This window comes from Hemitrygon akajei, chromosome 17, assembly GCF_048418815.1.
Source record: "Hemitrygon akajei chromosome 17, sHemAka1.3, whole genome shotgun sequence".
Lineage (NCBI taxonomy): Eukaryota > Metazoa > Chordata > Chondrichthyes > Myliobatiformes > Dasyatidae > Hemitrygon > Hemitrygon akajei.
Genome location: NC_133140.1, coordinates 20,094,400 through 20,113,689, shown reverse-complemented (window position 1 = coordinate 20,113,689; position 19,290 = coordinate 20,094,400). Strand labels below are relative to the sequence as shown.

Below are 19,290 nucleotides of genomic sequence, written 5' to 3'. Positions count from 1 at the left end.
CAAGCAGCATGATAGCACGATGTCCCCTTCCTTTCTGGTCCTGATGAAGGGTGTCGGCCCGAAACATTTCCGTCCGCAGATGCTGGCTAACATGCTGAATTCCTTTAGCATTCGGTGTGAGTCATGATTCCCTTTAACCCTCCCCAACCCCCTTCCCCCCTTCCCCCTGTATCCCCACTCCCCTGTCACCCCACCCCTCCCCTCCCCTGTACCCCCTACCCCGTAACCCTTTCCCTCTCCCCTCCACCATAACCCCTGCCCTCTCCCCTCATACGCCCTACACCCTGCCCCCTCCCTCACCCAAATCCCCTCTACCCTCCCCTATACCCCATGCCTCCCTCCCTACCATACTCCTGCCCCTCCTCCCCCGCAATTCCCGTAGCCCTGCCCCCCGACGGCTGGGCGCTCCCGCGGCTCCCCGCCGCCGATCTAACGTAGACGACGTGACCGCGCAGCGCGGGCGCGCGAGCGACTCCCCGCGACTGCCGCAAACGTGGGCGGCCGCGCCACCCGGAAGCGCTTGCGACGGAAGTGCTGTTGTTTAATCAGCTGATGGTGATGGAAGCGGCGACTGTTACTGTTCGGCGCTGAGACACAGAGCCAACCGCCTCTCTGACCGCGGCTCCTGTACGGCCGTGACCGCCGCATCGGCACTGCCTCCCTCCACACACACACAGCCACCGCCTCCCACCCCTCTCTCAGCTCTGACACCCCCCGGGCTTCCTGCTACCCAGGGCGGATAGGCACCCCAACACTCACTCAGTCACCGGCTGGGGATCCCGTACCCCATCCCCACCGCTTCCTCCGACGTCGGGCCTCCTTCAGCCGCAGCTCGCAACGGGCGGCTTGGCCGGCAACGCGTAACCGAGGCCGGATCCGTCTGACTCCTCTCCCGCAGCCGGGCCAATGCTGGATTTGGAAGTGGTGCCCGAGCGGTCACTGGGGAACGAACGATGGGAATTCGCTTTAGGTAAAATGATAGCATGGTTAACCTCTTTTTTCTCTTATTCCAGAAGGGATAACTGTATCGGTGGCAATAATGGAGAAAGAAGCGGGTTTTAATATTGCTGAGAACTGGTTGCTCTGAAGTAACGGGAGGGCTGAATGCAGTGGCAAAGACAGTGTAGAATGGGATGGGGGATGGCCTTTTTTTAGAGGGGAAGGTGTGGGATGCAGGAGGCGAGTGGTTTGAGTGCCAAGGTAGAGAGCAGATGGTAGGGTTGTGCGTGGTAGCATGTGCATGTGTGGGCAGGGTGGACAAGGATGGTTAGAGGGTATGGGAATGATGTTAAGGTGGAAGTGCTGGGTGTGAGGTTTGTCATGGACGGTGACTTGCCTGGGGATGCGGAATAGAGAGTTAATAGTGCTTTAGGGGAGTCAGGTATGCCACAGCACTGGGAAAGTAGTGGGCAAGTGTGTTTTAGAAAGTGGAGTTGTGGGGAGAGAATGGGTGCGGTGTCATGGAGATGATCACAGTGAGGGGTAATAGGGGTGAGATCAGTTGAATTTGGGGAGGGGTGTCAAACATGCTGATGGTATAGTGGAGCACAGCGTGTTGTGGAGGGAGATGGGACAAGGAGTACTGTAAGGTGCTGATGGGAAAAAGTGGTTACAGGCATTGGCCCAGATGTGGGATTGGAGTGGGCTAGGGTCACTACAAGAAGAGGAAGGAAATGTTTTTGTTGTGAATGGAACAGAAATTCTAGGTCTGCACACCTTTTAATGTACTCCTTAAAGTGTAACTCTTGAGCTGTTATGTAAAAGTATCTGACTAATAAAGCTGATCCTGCAATCTCTGCTTTCAAATGTTGATAGTTCTCTTAATGAGCCTGAAGCTATATTTCAAAGTAAAACAAGACCATACAAGTGGTTGTTTTGAAGTTGCATCGACTTGGGAAGAGGTTATGTTGTACGAGGCTCCTCCTGCTCTGTGGGCAACTACAGTTTGATTAACTACTTATACTTTTCTCAAGTTATCTGTGCTGGTGGATTAAATCCAGTCTCTCCAGGAGGGTTTCTGATAATTACTGACAATTAATCATTGCAAGTTGAATATATTTATTGAGATAGAGTGCAGAATAGGCCCTTTGAGCCACACTGCCCAACAATCCCTCATTGAAAAGATTGCAAAAGCAATACCTCAGAGAGAAAAACAGACACATTCAAAACCATGTCCACTGCAATGCGAAAGGTGGCCCACAGTGAGGGTGATGCAGGTTGGTTCAGGAACATGGTAGTTGTAAGAAAGTAGCTCTTCCTGAAACTGTAGGGTGGAACCTCCGAACTGTCCCTCTTGTGCAATGGTAACAACAAGAAGAGGGCGTGACCCACGTGGTGGGGTAATTACTGATCTGGCCCCTGCCGCCCATGGTGCAGTGACTCCTGTAGATACAGTAAATGGGAGTGACTTTGCCCAGCCCTCTGTGTAGCCTCATGTTCCTGTGCATTCATCTACTTATCCAAATGCTACTGATTCAGGAATCAGTATCAGCAATAAAACATTCTTGGATTTATAATAACTATTTGACTTAAAACCTGCTCGGCCCCTGAGTGGAGATATGTATGTAAATACACTCCTGAAAGGTAAATTAGCCTCCTTGCTTATGACTAGAATGAGGACCTTGTACCCTGCAATTGTGCTCGGATTATCCTAAATCACTCCTGTTGTGCAGGGCTGATGTTACACCTTCAGGGTTTGGTGTAATTTGCTTCCAGTGAGTCATCTGTATAGTCATATATTTTCTTTGTTTTATTTGGTGGTCGATCACAAATATGTGCCCTTCCAAAAATTATGTACCCGGACTTGAGGCAACTGAAATTTGTAAGTTTTGTGCAATTGTTTGAGGTATTAAAAATAGCAATTGCCACTGTGAGGTGGATTATTGTAAGAATTTGTAGTGTCTCAGAGAATTTAGTAAGATAACGAGAATTTGTGTAGGTAGATAGTGCTTCATCCAGTACTTTAAATTAGGCTCCATTGTCCTGCAGCATATTTTTCTGCCCAGAGAATTGCCAGATTTGCTGAGCTTGGAAATGTGTCTGAGGTCCCCAGTAGTGTTTGGATAAGTAGATGAATGCACAGGAACATGAGGCTACACAGAGGGCTGGGCACAGTCACTTCCACCATTTACTGTATCTACAGGAGACACTGCACCATGGCGGCAGGGGCCAGATCAGTAAATACCCCACCACGTGGGTCACGCCCTCTTCTTGTTGTTACCAGTGCACAAGAGAGACGGTTCTGAAGTTCCAGACCACAGTTTCAGGAAGAGCTACTTTCTTACAACTACCATGTTCCTGAACCAACCTGCATCACCCTCACTGTGGGCCACCTTTCGCATTGCAGTGGACATGGTTTTGAATGTGCCTGTTTTTCTCTGAGGTATTGCTTTTGCAGCCTTTAAAATTTGTTTCAACATTGTTGGGTGGTGTGGCTCGAAGGGCCTATTCTGCACTCTACCTCAATAAATAATTTCTTTTCACTGTCTTGTATAATTTATATTTTTGAGTTGTCTTTATCTGTGTACCCATGATGCAATTTTTTCATTGTATGTGTAACTTTTCTGTACGACTTGACTTGGGTGACAAAATCAGCTAGATTCTCACTAAATGTCAGAACAAGCTCAGTGCCTGTTCCCTGCCCACAAGTCCAGGCATTCCTCCAGTTCTAATTGTTCCACTTTTGGCAATTTATCTTCAGCTGTGTAGGATGTAAACTCTGAAATTCTCTTCTTGAATCACTCTTTTAAGATGCTTCAGAAGGACCTACTATGTTGACCAATTTTGGTCATTTAACCTCATCTTCTAATATGTATATTTTGTTTGGTATTATTTTTGTGGAGACTTGATGAATTAGATGTATGGCCTTGTGATGAGAAGTGCAACACACACATTTCCTCGCCATGCAGCTGGGGCTGTGTTGTGGCATAGATTGATACTAATCTGTTATTTCCTTGTCCTAGTAAACTATTTCAGCTTTTTGCTGATGGAAAATGTTTCTTTTTAAATTTAAATTAAGATTTTAATTTCTGTCATTGGGGTTCTGTGACCTTGAAACAAGAAGTACATGATCAAATTTAGATTGTTGCCCATGTTGGTTTCATTGGTGTTTTTTGCAGATCTTTGCTATAAGAAGATGTCATTGAGCTAAAAAGGGCACAGACAAGATTTATAATGATGCTACTAGAACTGGAGGGATATAGAGATGAGGAGTGAGTAGATAGATTGAGGCACTTTTCTCTAGGGTATAAGAGGCTGAGATGTGACCTTCTAGAGGTTTATAAAATCATGATGGACATAGATAACATGAATAGTGATAATCTTTCTCCCATGGTAGAGGCGTCAAAATACAGGGGAATGATTTAACCCAAGTGGCAAGCTTTTCCACACAGCGATGGGTACAGGCCATTCCTGGTAACAAATTAGTTTAGTTTCGTTTTTGAGATGTCCGTAAGTAGATTTTTTTTCAGTAAGTCAGAAATTGCACAAAAATCATAATGACCATAATTCTGTCCCAGTGCAATGCATCAAAAGCGCGAATACTGATAAGAAACAAAAATTACTAAAAGTGAAGAGGTAAAACAATTTGCTCTACTACAATCAATTTGTTTTGTCAGTGGATGTAGTCTATATGGAGTTTACTAAGATGTTAGACAAGATTCCTCACTATAGGCTCATTCAGAAAGCCACGAAAACTCGGCTTTGTGGTTTCAGAAATTTCTTGCCCACTGAAGGCAGAGGGTGAGCGGTAGATTAAGTATATTCTACCTCAGGTCAGAACAAGCTAGGAACAGTTTGACTGGGAACTGTTCTGGGCCCCCTGCTCTTTGTGATTTTGGTATATTATTTGGATGAGGAGGAGGGGGGAAAGATGGGTTAGTAAGTTTGCAGATGATAGGAAGGTTGGTGGTATTTTGAATGGTGTAGAACATGGGTTCCCAACCTGGGGTCCACGGACCCCTTGTTTAATGGTATTGTTCCATGGCAACAATTTAAAAAATGGGAACATCTGATTTAGAAGTTTCATAGGTTAACACAGGACATTGATAGGATGCAGAGCTGGGTGAGAAGTGGCAGATGGTATTCAGTCCAGAAAAGTGTGAAGTAGTATGCTTTGGAAGATCAAGCTTGAAGCAGTGTACAGGATTCTTAGCAGTATAGTTAAACAGAGGTACCCTGGAGTCTACATCCACAGATCCCTCAAAGTTGCTGAACAAATTGATAGGCTGGTTAAGAAGGTATATGGGTGTTATGCCTTCGTTAGTCAGGGGATTGAGTTCAAGAGACTTGAGCTAATACTGCAGCTCTCTGGTTAGACCACTTATGGTGTATTGTGTTCAGTTCTGGTTGCCTCATAGGCAGAATGTGGGAACTTTGGAGAGGTACAGAGGAGACTTACCAGGAAGCTGTCTGGATTGGAAAGAATGTCTTTTGAGGGTGGGTGAGTGAGTTTGGACTATTTGGAATGAGCGTGGATGAGAGGTGATATTATAGAGGTATCTAAGATAAGAAGCATAGGTAGAATGGACAGCCAGACTTCTTCCCAGGGTTGAAATGGCTTGTACAGGGTGGCGTAATTTTAAGCTGATTATAGGAAGTTATAGGGGGATATCAGAGGTAAGTTTTTTTTTGCATGGAGTGGTGGGTGCATGGAATGTGCTACCAGTGATAGTGGTGGGGGCAGATACATGAGCAACATTTAAGAAACTTTTAGGCACATGGCCTATGGGGGCTGGGGTGGTTAGACTGATGTTAGTAGTAGTAGTAGAGGAGGTACAAGGCACTCCTTCCCTGCTCTAGCCTGCAGGTTACCCTCGGGCAAGGTGTAGCACCTGCTTAGCCCCTGAGCAGGGTCACGTGAAGCCATGTGAGCAGCTAATGGATGTTTGCAGGAGCAGCTGGTGCATATCACAAGTCCGGGTTATGTGACCACTGATGCCAGGCAGACAGTCTCTGAAGAGTATTGATAATGGTTGGGGTCACCCATCTTGTAAAGACTCTGCCTAGAAAAAGGCAATGGCAGGCCACTTATGTAGAAGGATTTGCCAAGAGCAATCATGGTCATTGAAAGACGATGATCACCCACGACATACGACACAGCACAAAACGAGCGCAAACATACTCGTATGTGACTATATGCATTGTGGCTGGAGCACAGTTCTTTTATAATACTGTTCAGGAAGCACTTGAGATTTGAATTGCTTTCGAGTATTTGAAGATGTGCTGGAATGACTAATGAGATGATTTATGATTTCACACTTATTAAAACAATATTTATAAGAAGAATGGGCCCAAACATTTTCAATACAAGATTTATTAGTACAGTGCATTCCCCTGAGCTGCAGATCTGCAGTTCTCACTTGGGAACAGTTGTGCTCTGTCATTATAATCCAATTTATATGGCATTTCTGAACCTTGGAAGAAATGGTAAGTGAAGTTCACTTTTCAATTGATTTTTTTTATTAATAGGTTGATGAGAAAAATTGGAGTCATTATAATCCAAATTGTGAATGTGCAAATGATAGTTATTAACAGTATAGTAGTTCATAGTGCATTGTAACCAAATGCATAAGAACTGAAGACTTGTAGTTAAATTTAAGGAAGTGCTGGCATCTTTAGTTTGTTTTTTTCCCTTCGTTTTAAAATTGTGATTGGCTACTACAGAATGTACAATTGATTGCAAAAGATACCTTTTTTGAAACAAGGTGATGATCGATTTGGAATATTTGCTTTAATAGCCCATGTAGGAACTGGAAAATTACAGCTAGTTGTAGTTCAACAGTCCACAGTGTCAATGATAGGTCAGAACGGGTTGTACTGCTGCTGTAGGTTAAATACATTAGCTGACAGTGTGTTCAAGAAACTGGATGATCGCCATTTCGTATGCAACTGCGTCACAGGAAAGGGTGGAAGCTAATTATGTTGAGAGTGGTTTGAACACTCAGGTATTTAGGAATAGTTTTTTGCAAGCTGTCCTTTCACCTGTGGGACATGGAATAGTTTTCAGATTGACGAAATGAGTGTTCGCTCTCCACACTACCAGGCAAATCATGTGCTGCATTGACCTAGTGCTTTGAGACCAAGTCCATAAACACATCTCATTGCATGTTGGCAGTATATTAGAAGTCTTGTTAAAAATTTTGCTGCTGCTACAGCTGTTGCTGTTCTGAACTTTGGAATTAGGAATATTATTAAGTACAGTTTAGGAAACTTTACCCCTCATTCAGCTATTCAGAGTGGAACCTGAAAATGCACAATACTGTAACCGTGAGAGTGTGAACACTGAGGGTATTGATTTCTCATCCAATAATTGAAGTGCTCTTTATATTGTGATATGTTACCAATGACATAATTTGATTAAAACCAACCTTAAAAGGATTTTAAATATGAGCAAGTGAATAAGCTGTTTTCAGAAATGCTCTGAAAGTTGAAGCTTCCAGCAAGTGTTCCGAGTATCTATATTCTTGTTTTAATCTGGCCCAGTTGTTTCATTCTAGTACTTTAATTATTTTTCCTTCATGTACTTAGTTGATATAAGGTGGACAGTAAAGTTCATCTTGCAAAGCTTGTGAAGCACACCCATACTCCTGTGCATGTTGTTTCCTTAAAAACTTGTGATTGGTTTGCAGTGTTTGTCTTTTATTAAGTTTTATTGATTGCATTTTTCCTCTTTCCCACTGATCTTGGTCACTTTCCAGCTAAACAGTATTTCAATATGCCGTGCATTCCGGTTAATTGGGGCGACCACATGGGACAACTCTTAAAGAACAAACACTAATGGAGAAAATTGCTGGATACCCTTTATTTATTAGGCACTATGCTGCTTAATTGGGGCAGGAGTCTGTTGCTGAACCATTTCTAACTAGCGTCAACTGTGTGCACTTGTATCTGTTAGACACTACACTGTGCTTAGAGCAAACAGTTTTAGTTAGCGTCAGCTGTGTGTGTACTCAAAAAGCCATGATTTTTTGACACTGATCATTGGCAAGAAATAAGCAGGAAGATGATTCAGAACTGTTTTGCTCGCTGTGGTTTCAAGCATTCAGGCTTGGAGATGCCAGAAATAAGGAGGAGTGAAAATGAAACTATTTCACTACTTCAACAAGTTGGGAACTACGAGGAAATTGAGGTACAGTATTGACAATCATCTTCAATGTTACAGTGCTAATAAAGATTTGGAGGATGCAATTGTTGATAGCATTGTATAATGCAGTCCTATGTGCCTGCATTGATTTTGTTACCGTAGATGTCGGATTATAAGCCGCTACTTTTTTCCCACATTTTGAACAGCTTTGAACACTGCGGCCTTTACTACGGTGCGGCTAATGCATGATTTTTTTTCATGCCGCCAAAAACATTTTGCCTCGTAACAGTAGACCAATAAAATTGATGAGTAGTTCACAGAGGTCCAATGAAATTGTACGATAAATCAAGCGCACTTTCACAATTAAATTATTGTAAATCAGTCATTTGTACTCACCCTCATCAACATGGAAAACACTCGAAGAAAAGCATTGTGCTGCCTTTATGGCAGTTATTTAGTTTATAATATTTTCGCTTAGTAATTCATTTGTTAGTATTTTTTAAGTTAGAAGTGTTTTAACTATATTTGTTTTCTGTACTACATCCCGGGATGCTATGACGTCACACCCGGTTTCGCCACGTCTTGTGGGAAATACCGGTTTGCGATAAACGGGAAGGTGGGGGGCGAGCGGCATTAGATCTGAGCGAACGCTGCTTTTAAGTTAAAGGCGATCAATAACTTTTCCTGGTAGGCTGCAGTATATATATTTTTTACCAGTCGTTAGGAGATATTGGAATGTTGTTCAGTAAAAAAGTATACGCAACGTAATTTGTGTGTTACCGATACGTATGTATATTTAAAAGTAGCCGCGTTACAGGCACGGTTCGAAAAAAAGCATTTGCAATATGTATTTGTTTATGTTACCATATGGATTTAATTAAAAGTTAAAAAATCCTCACGTGTAATATCTTTCTGTGTAAATATCTCATATTACAACGTGGGACACCTGCAGCCGAAAATCCGGTGCGGCTTGTACAAGTACAAAATTGATTTTCTTTCTAAAATTAGAGCCAGCGGCTTTTAATCAGGTGCGCTCTGTAGTGCGAAATCTACGGTAATTCAAAAGATACTGAATTAATTCCTCTATTGATAACAATTAAGAATTAATAGTTTTATAGTACTGTAGTAGTATTGATTGTGTTCTAATTTGTTCTGTGTTGACTTTAAATGCATGATTTGTTACAGTTAATGGCAATTTTTTACACCTTTTTAACTCTTTCCATGAAAGACTTTGGCTAATTGGGTCACAATGTGCTGAACAAGATCTGTCCCAATTAACCAAATCTACTGTATTTAGAAAGTTTTTTCAAGCAATTCTGGTATTCTGCTCCATTAGTTAATTCTGTTCACAACAAGTGGACAGAATTAACAACTTGTAATATTATGAAACGGGTGAGGACACAGCAAATCATACAGCACAGGAACAAGCCCTTCTGTCCACTGAGTATGCACTGACCATCAGGCACCTATCTGCACTAATTTCTACCTACCCCTAAACCATGTTATTCTCGCCCACCCCCTTCCCAGATTCTACTACTCACCAACACACAAGTCAATTTACAGTTGGCAATAAACCTACCAACCCTTGCATTTTTGGGATGTCTGAGAAACTGGAATACAGAGAAGGAATGCACGGTCACTGAGAATTTGCACGTTCCATGCAGTTGAACATGGATCACTGGAGCCAAAAGGCAGATGCTCCACTAACTGCTCCTCACAGCTGTCCATAAATGTAAAACAAAGGTTGTGATTTCAGAAAATGTCCTTGGATGAAGGCATGACTTGTTCTAAAGAAGTGAAGAAAACTTCTACTTCAGAACAAATTGTGCCTGTATCCAAGCTCTTTTACAACACTGGCATCTAAACAAATAGGTCATTACCCACAAAACAAACTGCGGAGATGACCTAAGTGTGACTTCAGGACAGCATTTGAACAGCTATGGCTTGGAAAAGTCTTGACCAAGCTAAAGTCAGTCTGTATTATGGTTGGAGTTGCTTATTGTACATGGAAGATGATTTTTTGTCTGTTGGTCATTAATCATTGTAATCTCAAGACATCACAACAGGAGTCCAAATGGGAACGTCCAAAGCACATCCTCTTCATCTCCCTTCCTTCCGTTATAAGAATGGAACTGAGGATGTTCACACCAGACAACAATTTTTTTTGAATTTTTGTTTATGATAGACCACTTGAAGCTGAACACAAATATAATTTCAGATTACTTGTAGGAATTTGGAGAAATAAGAAATCAATTTTTATTGATTTTGGAGAAGGAAGTCTGAGAATCGGAACGGGAGTGTGGCGGGAGCCATTTTGATTTTTTTCTTCTCCTCGGGTTAAGAGAAGAGGGGAAGGCAACAGTGGCCGTGCCTCCGGCACAGAGTCCAGCCCTGTAGCTCAGAAGGGTAGGGAAAGGAAGAGGAAGGCAGTAGTAATAAGGGACTCGATAGTTAGGGGGTCAGATGGGTGATTCTGTGGACGCAGTTAGGAGACCCGGATGGTAGTTTGCCTCCATGGTGCCAGGGTCCAGGATGTTTCTGATCGTGTCGAAGATATCCTGAAGTGGGAGGCTGAGGAGCCAGAGGTCGTGGTATATATAGGTACCAATGACATAGGTAGAAAAAGGGAAGAGGTCCTGAAAGGAGAATATAGGGAGTTGAGAAAAAGGACCGCAAAGGTAGTAATCTCGGGATTACTGCCTGTGCCACGCAACAATGAGAGTAGGAATGGAATGAGGTGGAGGATAAATGCATGGCTGAGGGATTGGAGCAGGAGTCAGGGATTCAAGTTTCTGGACCATTGGGACCTCTTTTGGGGCAGGTATGACCTGTACAAAAAGGATGGGTTGCACTTGAATCCGAGGGAGACCAATATCCTGGCAGGGAGATTTGCTAAGGCTGCTGGGGAGACTTTAAACTAGAATGGTTGGGGGCTGGGAATCAAATTGAAAAGACTAGGAGAGAGGAAGTTAGCTCACAAATAGAGAAAGCTAGTAGACAGTGAGTGAGGGAGGATAGGCAGGTGTTAGAGAAGGGGAGCACTCAGACCGAAGATGTAGGGGAGAAGGAAGAATAAGATAATAAAGTTGTTTGCACCGTTCGGGACAAACCAAGAGTAAGAGGTGGAGAATTTCTTAAATGCATCTATTTTAATGCTAGGAGCATTGTAAGAAAGGTGGATGAGCTCAGATCATGGATTGATACCTGGAAATATGATGTTGTAGCCATTAGTGAAACATAGTTGCAGGAGGGGTGTGATTGGCAACAAAATATTCCTGAATTTCGTTGCTTCAGGTGTGATAGAGTTGGAAGGGCAAGAGGGGGAGGTGTTGAATTGCTTGTCAGAGAAAACATTACAGCGGTGCTTTGGCAGGATCGGTTAGAGGGCTTGTCTAGTGAGGCTATTTGGGTGGAATTGAGGAATGGGAAAGGTGTTAGTAACTCTATAGGGGTGTATTATAGACCACCTAATGGGGAGCCAGAATTAGAGGAGCAAATTTGTAAGGAGATAGCAGATATTTGTAGTAAGCACAAGGTTGTGATTGTGGGAGATTTTAATTTTCCACACATAGACTGGGAAGCCCATTCTGTAAAAGGGCTGGATGGTTTGGAGTTTGTAAAATGTGTGCAGGATAGTTTTTTGCAGGCTGAGTACTGGGCTACAGTGGGAAACTTCGTCACATGGTGTGAGCAGAATCATCTGCAGCTTAATGTGAAAAAGACTAAGGAGCTGGTGGTGGACCTGAGGAGGGCCAAGGCACCGGTGACCCCTGTTTCCATCTAAAGAGTCAGTGTGGACATGGTGGAGGATTACAAGTACCTGGGGATATGAATTGACAATAAACTAGACTGGTCAAAGAACACTGAGGCTGTCTACAGGAAGGGTCAGTTCCGTCTCTATTTCCTGAGAAGACTGAGGTCCTTTAACATCTGCTGGACAATGCTCAGGATGTTCTACGAGTCTGTGGTGGCCAGTGCTATCATGTTTGCTGTTGTGTGCTGGGACAGCAGGCTGAGGGTAGCAGACACCAACAGAATCAACAAACTCATTCGCAAGGCCAGTGATGTGGGGGTGGAACTGGACTCTCTGATGTTGGTATCTGAAAAGAGGATACTGTCCAAGTTGCATGCCATCTTGGATAATGTCTCCCATCCACTCCATAATGTACTGTATTTTCAAAAGGCTTTTGGCAAGGTCCCACACAGGAGATTAGTGTGCAAACTTAAAGCACACGGTATTGGGGGTATGGTATTGATGTGGATAGAGAATTGGTTGGCAGACAGGAAGCAAAGAGTGGGAGTAAACAGGACCTTTTCAGAATGGCAGGCAGTGACTAGTGGGGTACCGCAAGGCTCAGTGCTGGGACCCCAGTTGTTTACAATATATATTAATGATTTAGACGAGGGAATTAAATGCAGCATCTCCAAGTTTGCAGATGACACGAAGCTGGGCGGCGGTGTTAGCTGTGAGGAGGATGCTAAGAGGATGCAGGGTGACTTGGATAGGTTAGGTGAGTGGGCAAATTCATGGCAGATGCAATTTAATGTGGATAAATGTGAGGTTATCCACTTTGGTTGCAAGAACAGGAAAACAGATTATTATCTGAACGGTGGCCCATTAGGAAAAGGGGAGGTACAACGAGACCTTGGTGTCATTGTACACCCGTCATTGAAGGTGGGCATGCAGGTACAGCAGGTGGTGAAAAAGGCAAATGGTATGTTGGCATTCATAGCAAAAGGATTCGAGTACAGGAGCAGGGAGGTTCTACTGCAGTTGTACAAGGCCTTGGTGAGACCGCACCTAGAGTATTGTGTGCAGTTTTGGCCCCCTAATCTGAGGAAAGACATTCTTGCCATAGAGGGAGTACAAAGAAAGTTCACCAGATTGATTCCTGGGATGGCAGGACTTTCATATGAAGAAAGGCTGGATCAACTAGGCTTATACTCACTGGAATTTAGAAGATTGAAGGGAGATCTTATTGAAACGTATAAAATTCTAAAGGGATTGGACAGGCTAGATGCAGGAAGATTGTTCCCGATGTTGGGGAAGTCCAGAACGAGGGGTCACAGTTTAAGGATAAAGGGGAAGCCTTTTAGGACCGAGATGAGGAAAAACTTCTTCACACACAGAGTGGTGAATCTGGAATTCTCTGCCACAGGAAACAGTTGAGGCCAGTTCATTGGCTATATTTAAGAGGAAGTTAGATATGGCCTTTGTGGCTAAAAGGATCAGGGGGTATGGAGAGAAAGCAGGTACAGGGTTCTGAGTTGGATGATCAGCCGTGATCATACTGAATGGTGGTGCAGGCTCGAAGGGCCGAATAGCCTACTCCTGCACCTATTTTCTATGTCTCTATGTTTCTACTGGTTAGGCACAGGAGTATGTTCAGCCAGAGACTCATTCCACTGCGATGCAACACTGAGCAACAGTTTCCCTCGGGATCAATAAAGTACGTCTGTCTGTCTGTCATAGAGGTGCCAACTAGAGAAGGGACAGTGTTGCATCTCCTGTTAGGGAATGAGATAGGTCAGGTGATGGAGGTATGTTTTGGGGAGCACTTCGGGTCCACTGATCACAATGCCATTAGTTTCAATTTAATTATGGAGAAGGATAGGACTGGACCCAGGGTTGAGATTTTTGATTGGAGAAAGGCTAACTTTGAAGAGATGTGAAAGGTTTTAGGAGTGGATTGGGACAATTTGTTTTATGGGAAGGATGTAATGGAGAAATGAAGGTCATTTAAAGGTGAAATTTTGAGGGTACAGAATCTCTATGTTCCTGTTAAGTTGAAAGGAAAGGTTAGAAGTTTGGGAACCATGGTTTTCAAGGGATATTGAAAACTTGGTTCAGAAAAAGAGAGAGATTGACGATAAATATAGGCAGTATGGAGTAAATGAGGTACTCGAGGAATATAAAGAATGTAAAAAGAATCTTAAGAAAGAAATTAGAAAAGCTAAAATAAGATTACGAGGTTGCTTTGGCAAGTAAGGTGAAAATAAATCCAAAGAGTGGACAGCTATGTGTGGAGCCAAAAGAGATGGGGGGAAATTTTGACCAATTTCTTTTCTTCGGTATTCACTAAGGAGAAGGATATTGAATTGTGTAAGGTAAGGGAAACATGTAGGGAAGTTATGGAAACTATGATGATTAAAGAAGAGGAAGTACTGGTGCTTTTAAAGAATATAAAAGTGGATAAGTCTCCGGGTCCTGACAGGATATTCCCTCGGACCTTGAGGGAAGTTAGCGTAGAAATAGCAGGGGCTCTGACAGAAATATTTCAAATGTTATTAGAAGCGGGGATGGTGCTGGAGGATTGGCGTATTGCTTGTCTGCTTCCATTATTTAAAAAGGGTTCTAAGAGTAAACCTAGCAATTATCGACCTGTAAGTTTGACGTCAGTGATTGGTAAATTAATGGAAAGTATTCTTAGAGATGGCATATATAATTATCTGGATAGACAGGATCGGATTAGGAACAGTCAACATGGATTTGTGCGTGGAAGTCATGTTTGACAAATCTTATTGAATTTTTTTGAAGAGGTTACTAGGAAAGTTGATGAGGGTTAAGCAGTGGATGTTGTCTATGTGGACTTCAGTAAGGCCTTTGACGAGGTTCCACACGGAAGGCTAGTTAGGAAGGTTCAATCATTAGGTATTAATATTGACGTAGTAAAATGGATTCACCAGTGGCTGGATGGGAGATGCCAGAGAGTAGTGGTGGATAACTGTTTGTCAGGTTGGAGGCCAGTGACTAGTGGTGTGCCTCAGAGATCTGTACTGGGTCCAATGTTGTTTGTCATATACATTAATGATCTGGATGATGGGGTGGTAAATTGGATTAGTAAGTATGCAGGTGATACTAAGATAGGTGGTGGTGTGGATAATGAAGTAGGTTTTCAAAACTTGCAGAGAGATTTAGGCCAGTTAGAAGAGTGGGCTGAACGATGGCAGATGTAGTTTAATGCTGATAAGTGTGAGGTGTTACATTTTGGTAGTAATAATCCAATTAGGACATACATGGTAAATGGTAGGGTATTAAGGAATGCAGTAGAACAAAGTGATCTAGGAATAATGGTGCATAATTCCCTGAAGGTGGAATCTCATGTGGATAGGGTGGTGAAGAAAGCTTTTGGTATGTTGGCCTTTATAAATCAGAACATTGAGTATAGGAGTTGGGATGTAATGTTAAAATTGTACAAGGCATTGGTAAGACCAAATTTGGAGTATTGTGTACAGTTCTGGTCACCAAATGATAGGAAAGATGTCAACAAAATATAGAGAGAGTGCAGAGGAGATTTACTAGAATGTTACCTGTGTTTCAGCACCCAAGTTACAGAGAAAGGTTGAACAAGTTAGGTCTTTAGTCTTTGGAGCGTAGAAGGTTGAGGGGGGACTTGATAGAGGTATTTAAAATTATGAGGGGGATAGATAGAGTTGACGTGGATAGGCTTTTTTCCATTGAGAGTAGGGGAGATTCAAACAAGAGGACATGAGTTGAGAGTTAAGGGGCAAAAGTTTAAGCATAACACGAGGGGGAACTTCTTTACTCAGAGAGTGGTAGCTGTGCGGAACTAGCTTCCAGTAGAAGTGGTAGAGGCAGGTTTGATATTGTCATTTAAAAAAAAAAAATTGGATAGGTATATGGACAAGAAAGGAATGGAGGGTTATGGGCTGACTGTGGGTCGGTGGGACTAGGTGAGAGTAAGCGTTCAGCACGTGACTAGAAGGGTCGAGATGGCCTGTTTCCGTGCTGTAATTGTTATATGGTTATAATGAGTTTGCATAATGGTGCTGGCATTTTGCAATAGTTTAACTAAGCTAAAGAAGTTTTGATGAATTTAATTTGTACTCTGTTTCTGAGGCTTCTTGCTTAAGTGTCCAACAATAATTAGCAGCATTGATGGATTTCAGTTTCCTTGATACGGTTTCTCCAGGACGGTAAAATCCCAGTGAAACCGTTCGCCATGCTTGTCATTGACAGATTTGTAGGGAAGAAGTCTAAATGGGAATGTGGAAAATGAATCTTTAATGACTGTTGCATTTCATGGTTTTGTATGTTCGAAGCTTGTTGTTAACCAGCTGTACATAGTTCTGTCGTTCCAAGAAAATTTTCAAAAACATCCTTGAATCCTTCTATGCGATTTTCTCCAGTTCCACTAGAAGTTCTTTGAATCGCCTGTCATTGATAACCTGTTTGATTTGTGGATGAACAAATGCCAACCTTAATCTTGGCATCAGTTATTCTGACTTGAATTATGAATTGGAATAACAAATATAGACGATTTTAAAAAAGTGATGTGTGATAGAGAACTTTCATGATCAACAGTCCAAAATCCATAAGTATTTCAGGAAGCAGAATCTTTGCTGCCCAGTGTTATTGTATGAAGCAAAACCTAGCTCACATTTCAGTGTGATTAGTGTGCCACTGATCCAATAAGAGTTATCACCATCACCCCTTGCTTTGCCCTGCTGTCCCCATTATCATTATCCCATGGGATGTCAATAACAACTCAACAGGGCCAGCCAAATAAATGTCTTCAGTGCCACTGGGTGTTCTGCAGTGTTACCCTGTTGCCTGATGGGTCTTTGGAACTCCTTCTCAAAGGGCTTTGACTGCCAACTCATGAAATATTTTTAATACAGTCATAGATTCTCAGTAAAGAAGGGGTGAAAGATTGCTGCAGTTCAACAGGAATATATAGTTTAGTTTCCAATCAGATCAGCTCCTGATTGGATCTATGCTTGGCTTAAACCAGTCATCCCTACTAGGGCATAGGCTGCCAACAGCAGCTTACCAGAGTCCTCTATCCTTGGCCAGTCTTTCAAGATGTCCCCAGCTGTAGCCCATTATCTTTGATCCTTCCTCTCATAGGAATGAAGTTCCCAGAGCTTCTGTTGACATTTCTGCAGCACTTTTTTATGGGTTGGGCTTGCTGGTCCCATACTCAACCCTCCTTTCGCAGCTGGGCTTGGACCCGTCCATAGCGGAGTTAATTAGAATCTGTGCAATCTAAGTACACGTTATTAGTCTATTCCAGCAGCACCCCTCAAACCTGAAGCTCCATTTCTAAGAATAAGACCAGCTGGCCCACAGGAGCACCACATCTCTTAGGTCCCATTCCAATGGGCACACTATCTTGCCTTGGATAAATTACCCCATTCCTCTTATTGTGCAAGCGTCACCACACTTCCGGCACCCACATAGCATGCCCATGACTCACTAGCCCTAACCAAATGTCCTTGGAAACTGGAGCACCTGGAGGAAATCCTCACGGTCGTGAAGAGAAGATACAAGCTCCTTACAGCAGCAGGAATCGAACCCCCATCTTACAGCTGATATGCTGAATTGCTATGCTGTCATGCTGTACAAATATGTACCAAAAATTAATTAAAATATTGTATGTCTCTAAATATGCACACCTAATTAAATGCTAATTCTTTTATATTGCATGTCTGTTTCAGGAATGCCATTGGCTCAGGGTGTTGCTATTCTCCAAAAGCACTGTCGCATCATCAAAAACGTACAGGTTCTCTACAGCGAGCAAGTGAGTGAGACTCATCCTTAATGTACTTGCCATGAAAGTTGTGTTTTCCTGTTGTCAGATGTTGTACTGCTTTAAGGTTCAGTTCAGATAAGGGAAACGAAGCTGGTCATGCAGCATTTACTCTCATTATTGATTACTTTCCTGGTTCTCTGACCGCTTGTACACATTTGTTGGCTATGGAATATCAGTACACATTGCCTTACAAAAATATAGCTGGAAGCCTTTTGTACGATGTGGACCCATGTAATTAATTCTTTATTGCACTTGATCTTAAAGTGAAGTTTGTTTATGTCCCTCCCATTCTAAAGTGGCTGTGGTGACCTCCTTATAAATAGCTGTGCTTGTAGGTTCTTTTGATGGGCGCAGGTCCAACCATTTAATGGAATGAACTGCCAGACTTAGGTTTTTTTGGAAGTGAATATTGAATCCTATAGGAGTGAAGAAGTTTCCCAACTTAGTTTTAATTCAGATTGGAATGAGTTAGGCAATCAGAAGAAGCTTTAATGAAGCTGTCTGCCTTCTTTCTGTGGTATGAGGTTAAAAGGATTTAATAGTCTACAGAATGTTCTGAATGGAATTATTTATCAGAAGAGGGGGTAAAGAAAACTACATTTTGTATTGAAAAGACTGATATTTATAAATATTTTAGGAATTCTGTACTTAGCAGCTAAGCAAAAGGATACTGCGTCATCTGTTATTTTGTGAGTTTGGTTTCTGTAAATTGGTCACTATAAATTGAACTGTGATGAGGCTAGTGATAAATTGGTGGGGGTCTGGGTGGTGTGGCTTGCTGGACCAGAAGGGCCTGTTCCACGCCTTAATAAAATTAAAATAAAAACTATTCTGAACAGAAAATTTCAATAAATCAAACCTTCCTGTTGTATTTGCCACTTGTTTACTCCACCATCCCTGTATTTCATTCCAAAAGGTTCACAATTTCATGACTAGCCACAGGATTTTGTAATATCAGCAAATATATGCACCTATGATTGCAAGAAAAAGCTTGAGAACCTTTTGCAAATGCCTGATTTCCTGCATTAATTACTCATAAAATGTGGTCTGATCTTCATCTGAGTCACAATAATAGATAAACACAATCTGCCCAAACTAATAACACAAAAACAATTGGACTTCTCGTCAATACTGAGTACACCATTTAAACAATCACAGAGTAGGTTCAAAAAAGTGTGTGAACCTGTGGGGTAATGCCTTCTACAGAAGCTATTTGGAGTTGTTACGTACCCCGTAACTGGGTCACTTACCAGCAAAGATAGAGAGGTCCGTTGAAGTCTGATGGTACTATTTTTTAAAGTCTTTATTTATAAAGGGGCACAAAAATAAGGTTAATACAAACATTCAGATAATATACGTCGTCAATACTCAATCTAAAAGCGCGGGTATAGTAATAATCATCAATAAGAAATAGCTCTGTTGTTTGTCTAGGGGATAATATATTGTCCGATGGAAATATAAAAGTCACTCAGTTCCTGCAGGCTTCAGCCTTTGGGGACCGCTGGGTTTTCACTTGTTGGAGAGAGAGAGATTTGTGAGAAAAGAAACTTGCCCGGGTCTTTTGATGAGGCCAAACCGTTGAGTCGGGGCAGATGGTTCCCCGTGGTTAGTTCAAGAAAATCGTTTCTGTGGTACCCGCCACCGGTTCCC

General features: G+C 42.5%; 1 protein-coding gene across 2 annotated transcripts in view; it reads left to right on the top strand.

Annotated features, from left to right (window-relative positions):
- Nucleotides 1-481: 481 nt before the first annotated feature.
- The window catches only part of phaf1 (phagosome assembly factor 1), a 120,530-nt gene continuing 101,721 nt past the window's right edge, over nt 482-19,290 (top strand). Inside the window, exons 1-2 of one of the 2 annotated variants that reach the window (XM_073069765.1) lie at nt 482-970; nt 17,546-17,628. In XM_073069765.1, coding sequence (XP_072925866.1) covers nt 907-970; nt 17,546-17,628 — 147 coding nt within the window. In that variant the 5' untranslated portion in view covers nt 482-906. The remainder of the gene's footprint in view (nt 971-17,545; nt 17,629-19,290) is intronic. The other variant, XM_073069764.1, reaches the window with a different exon arrangement.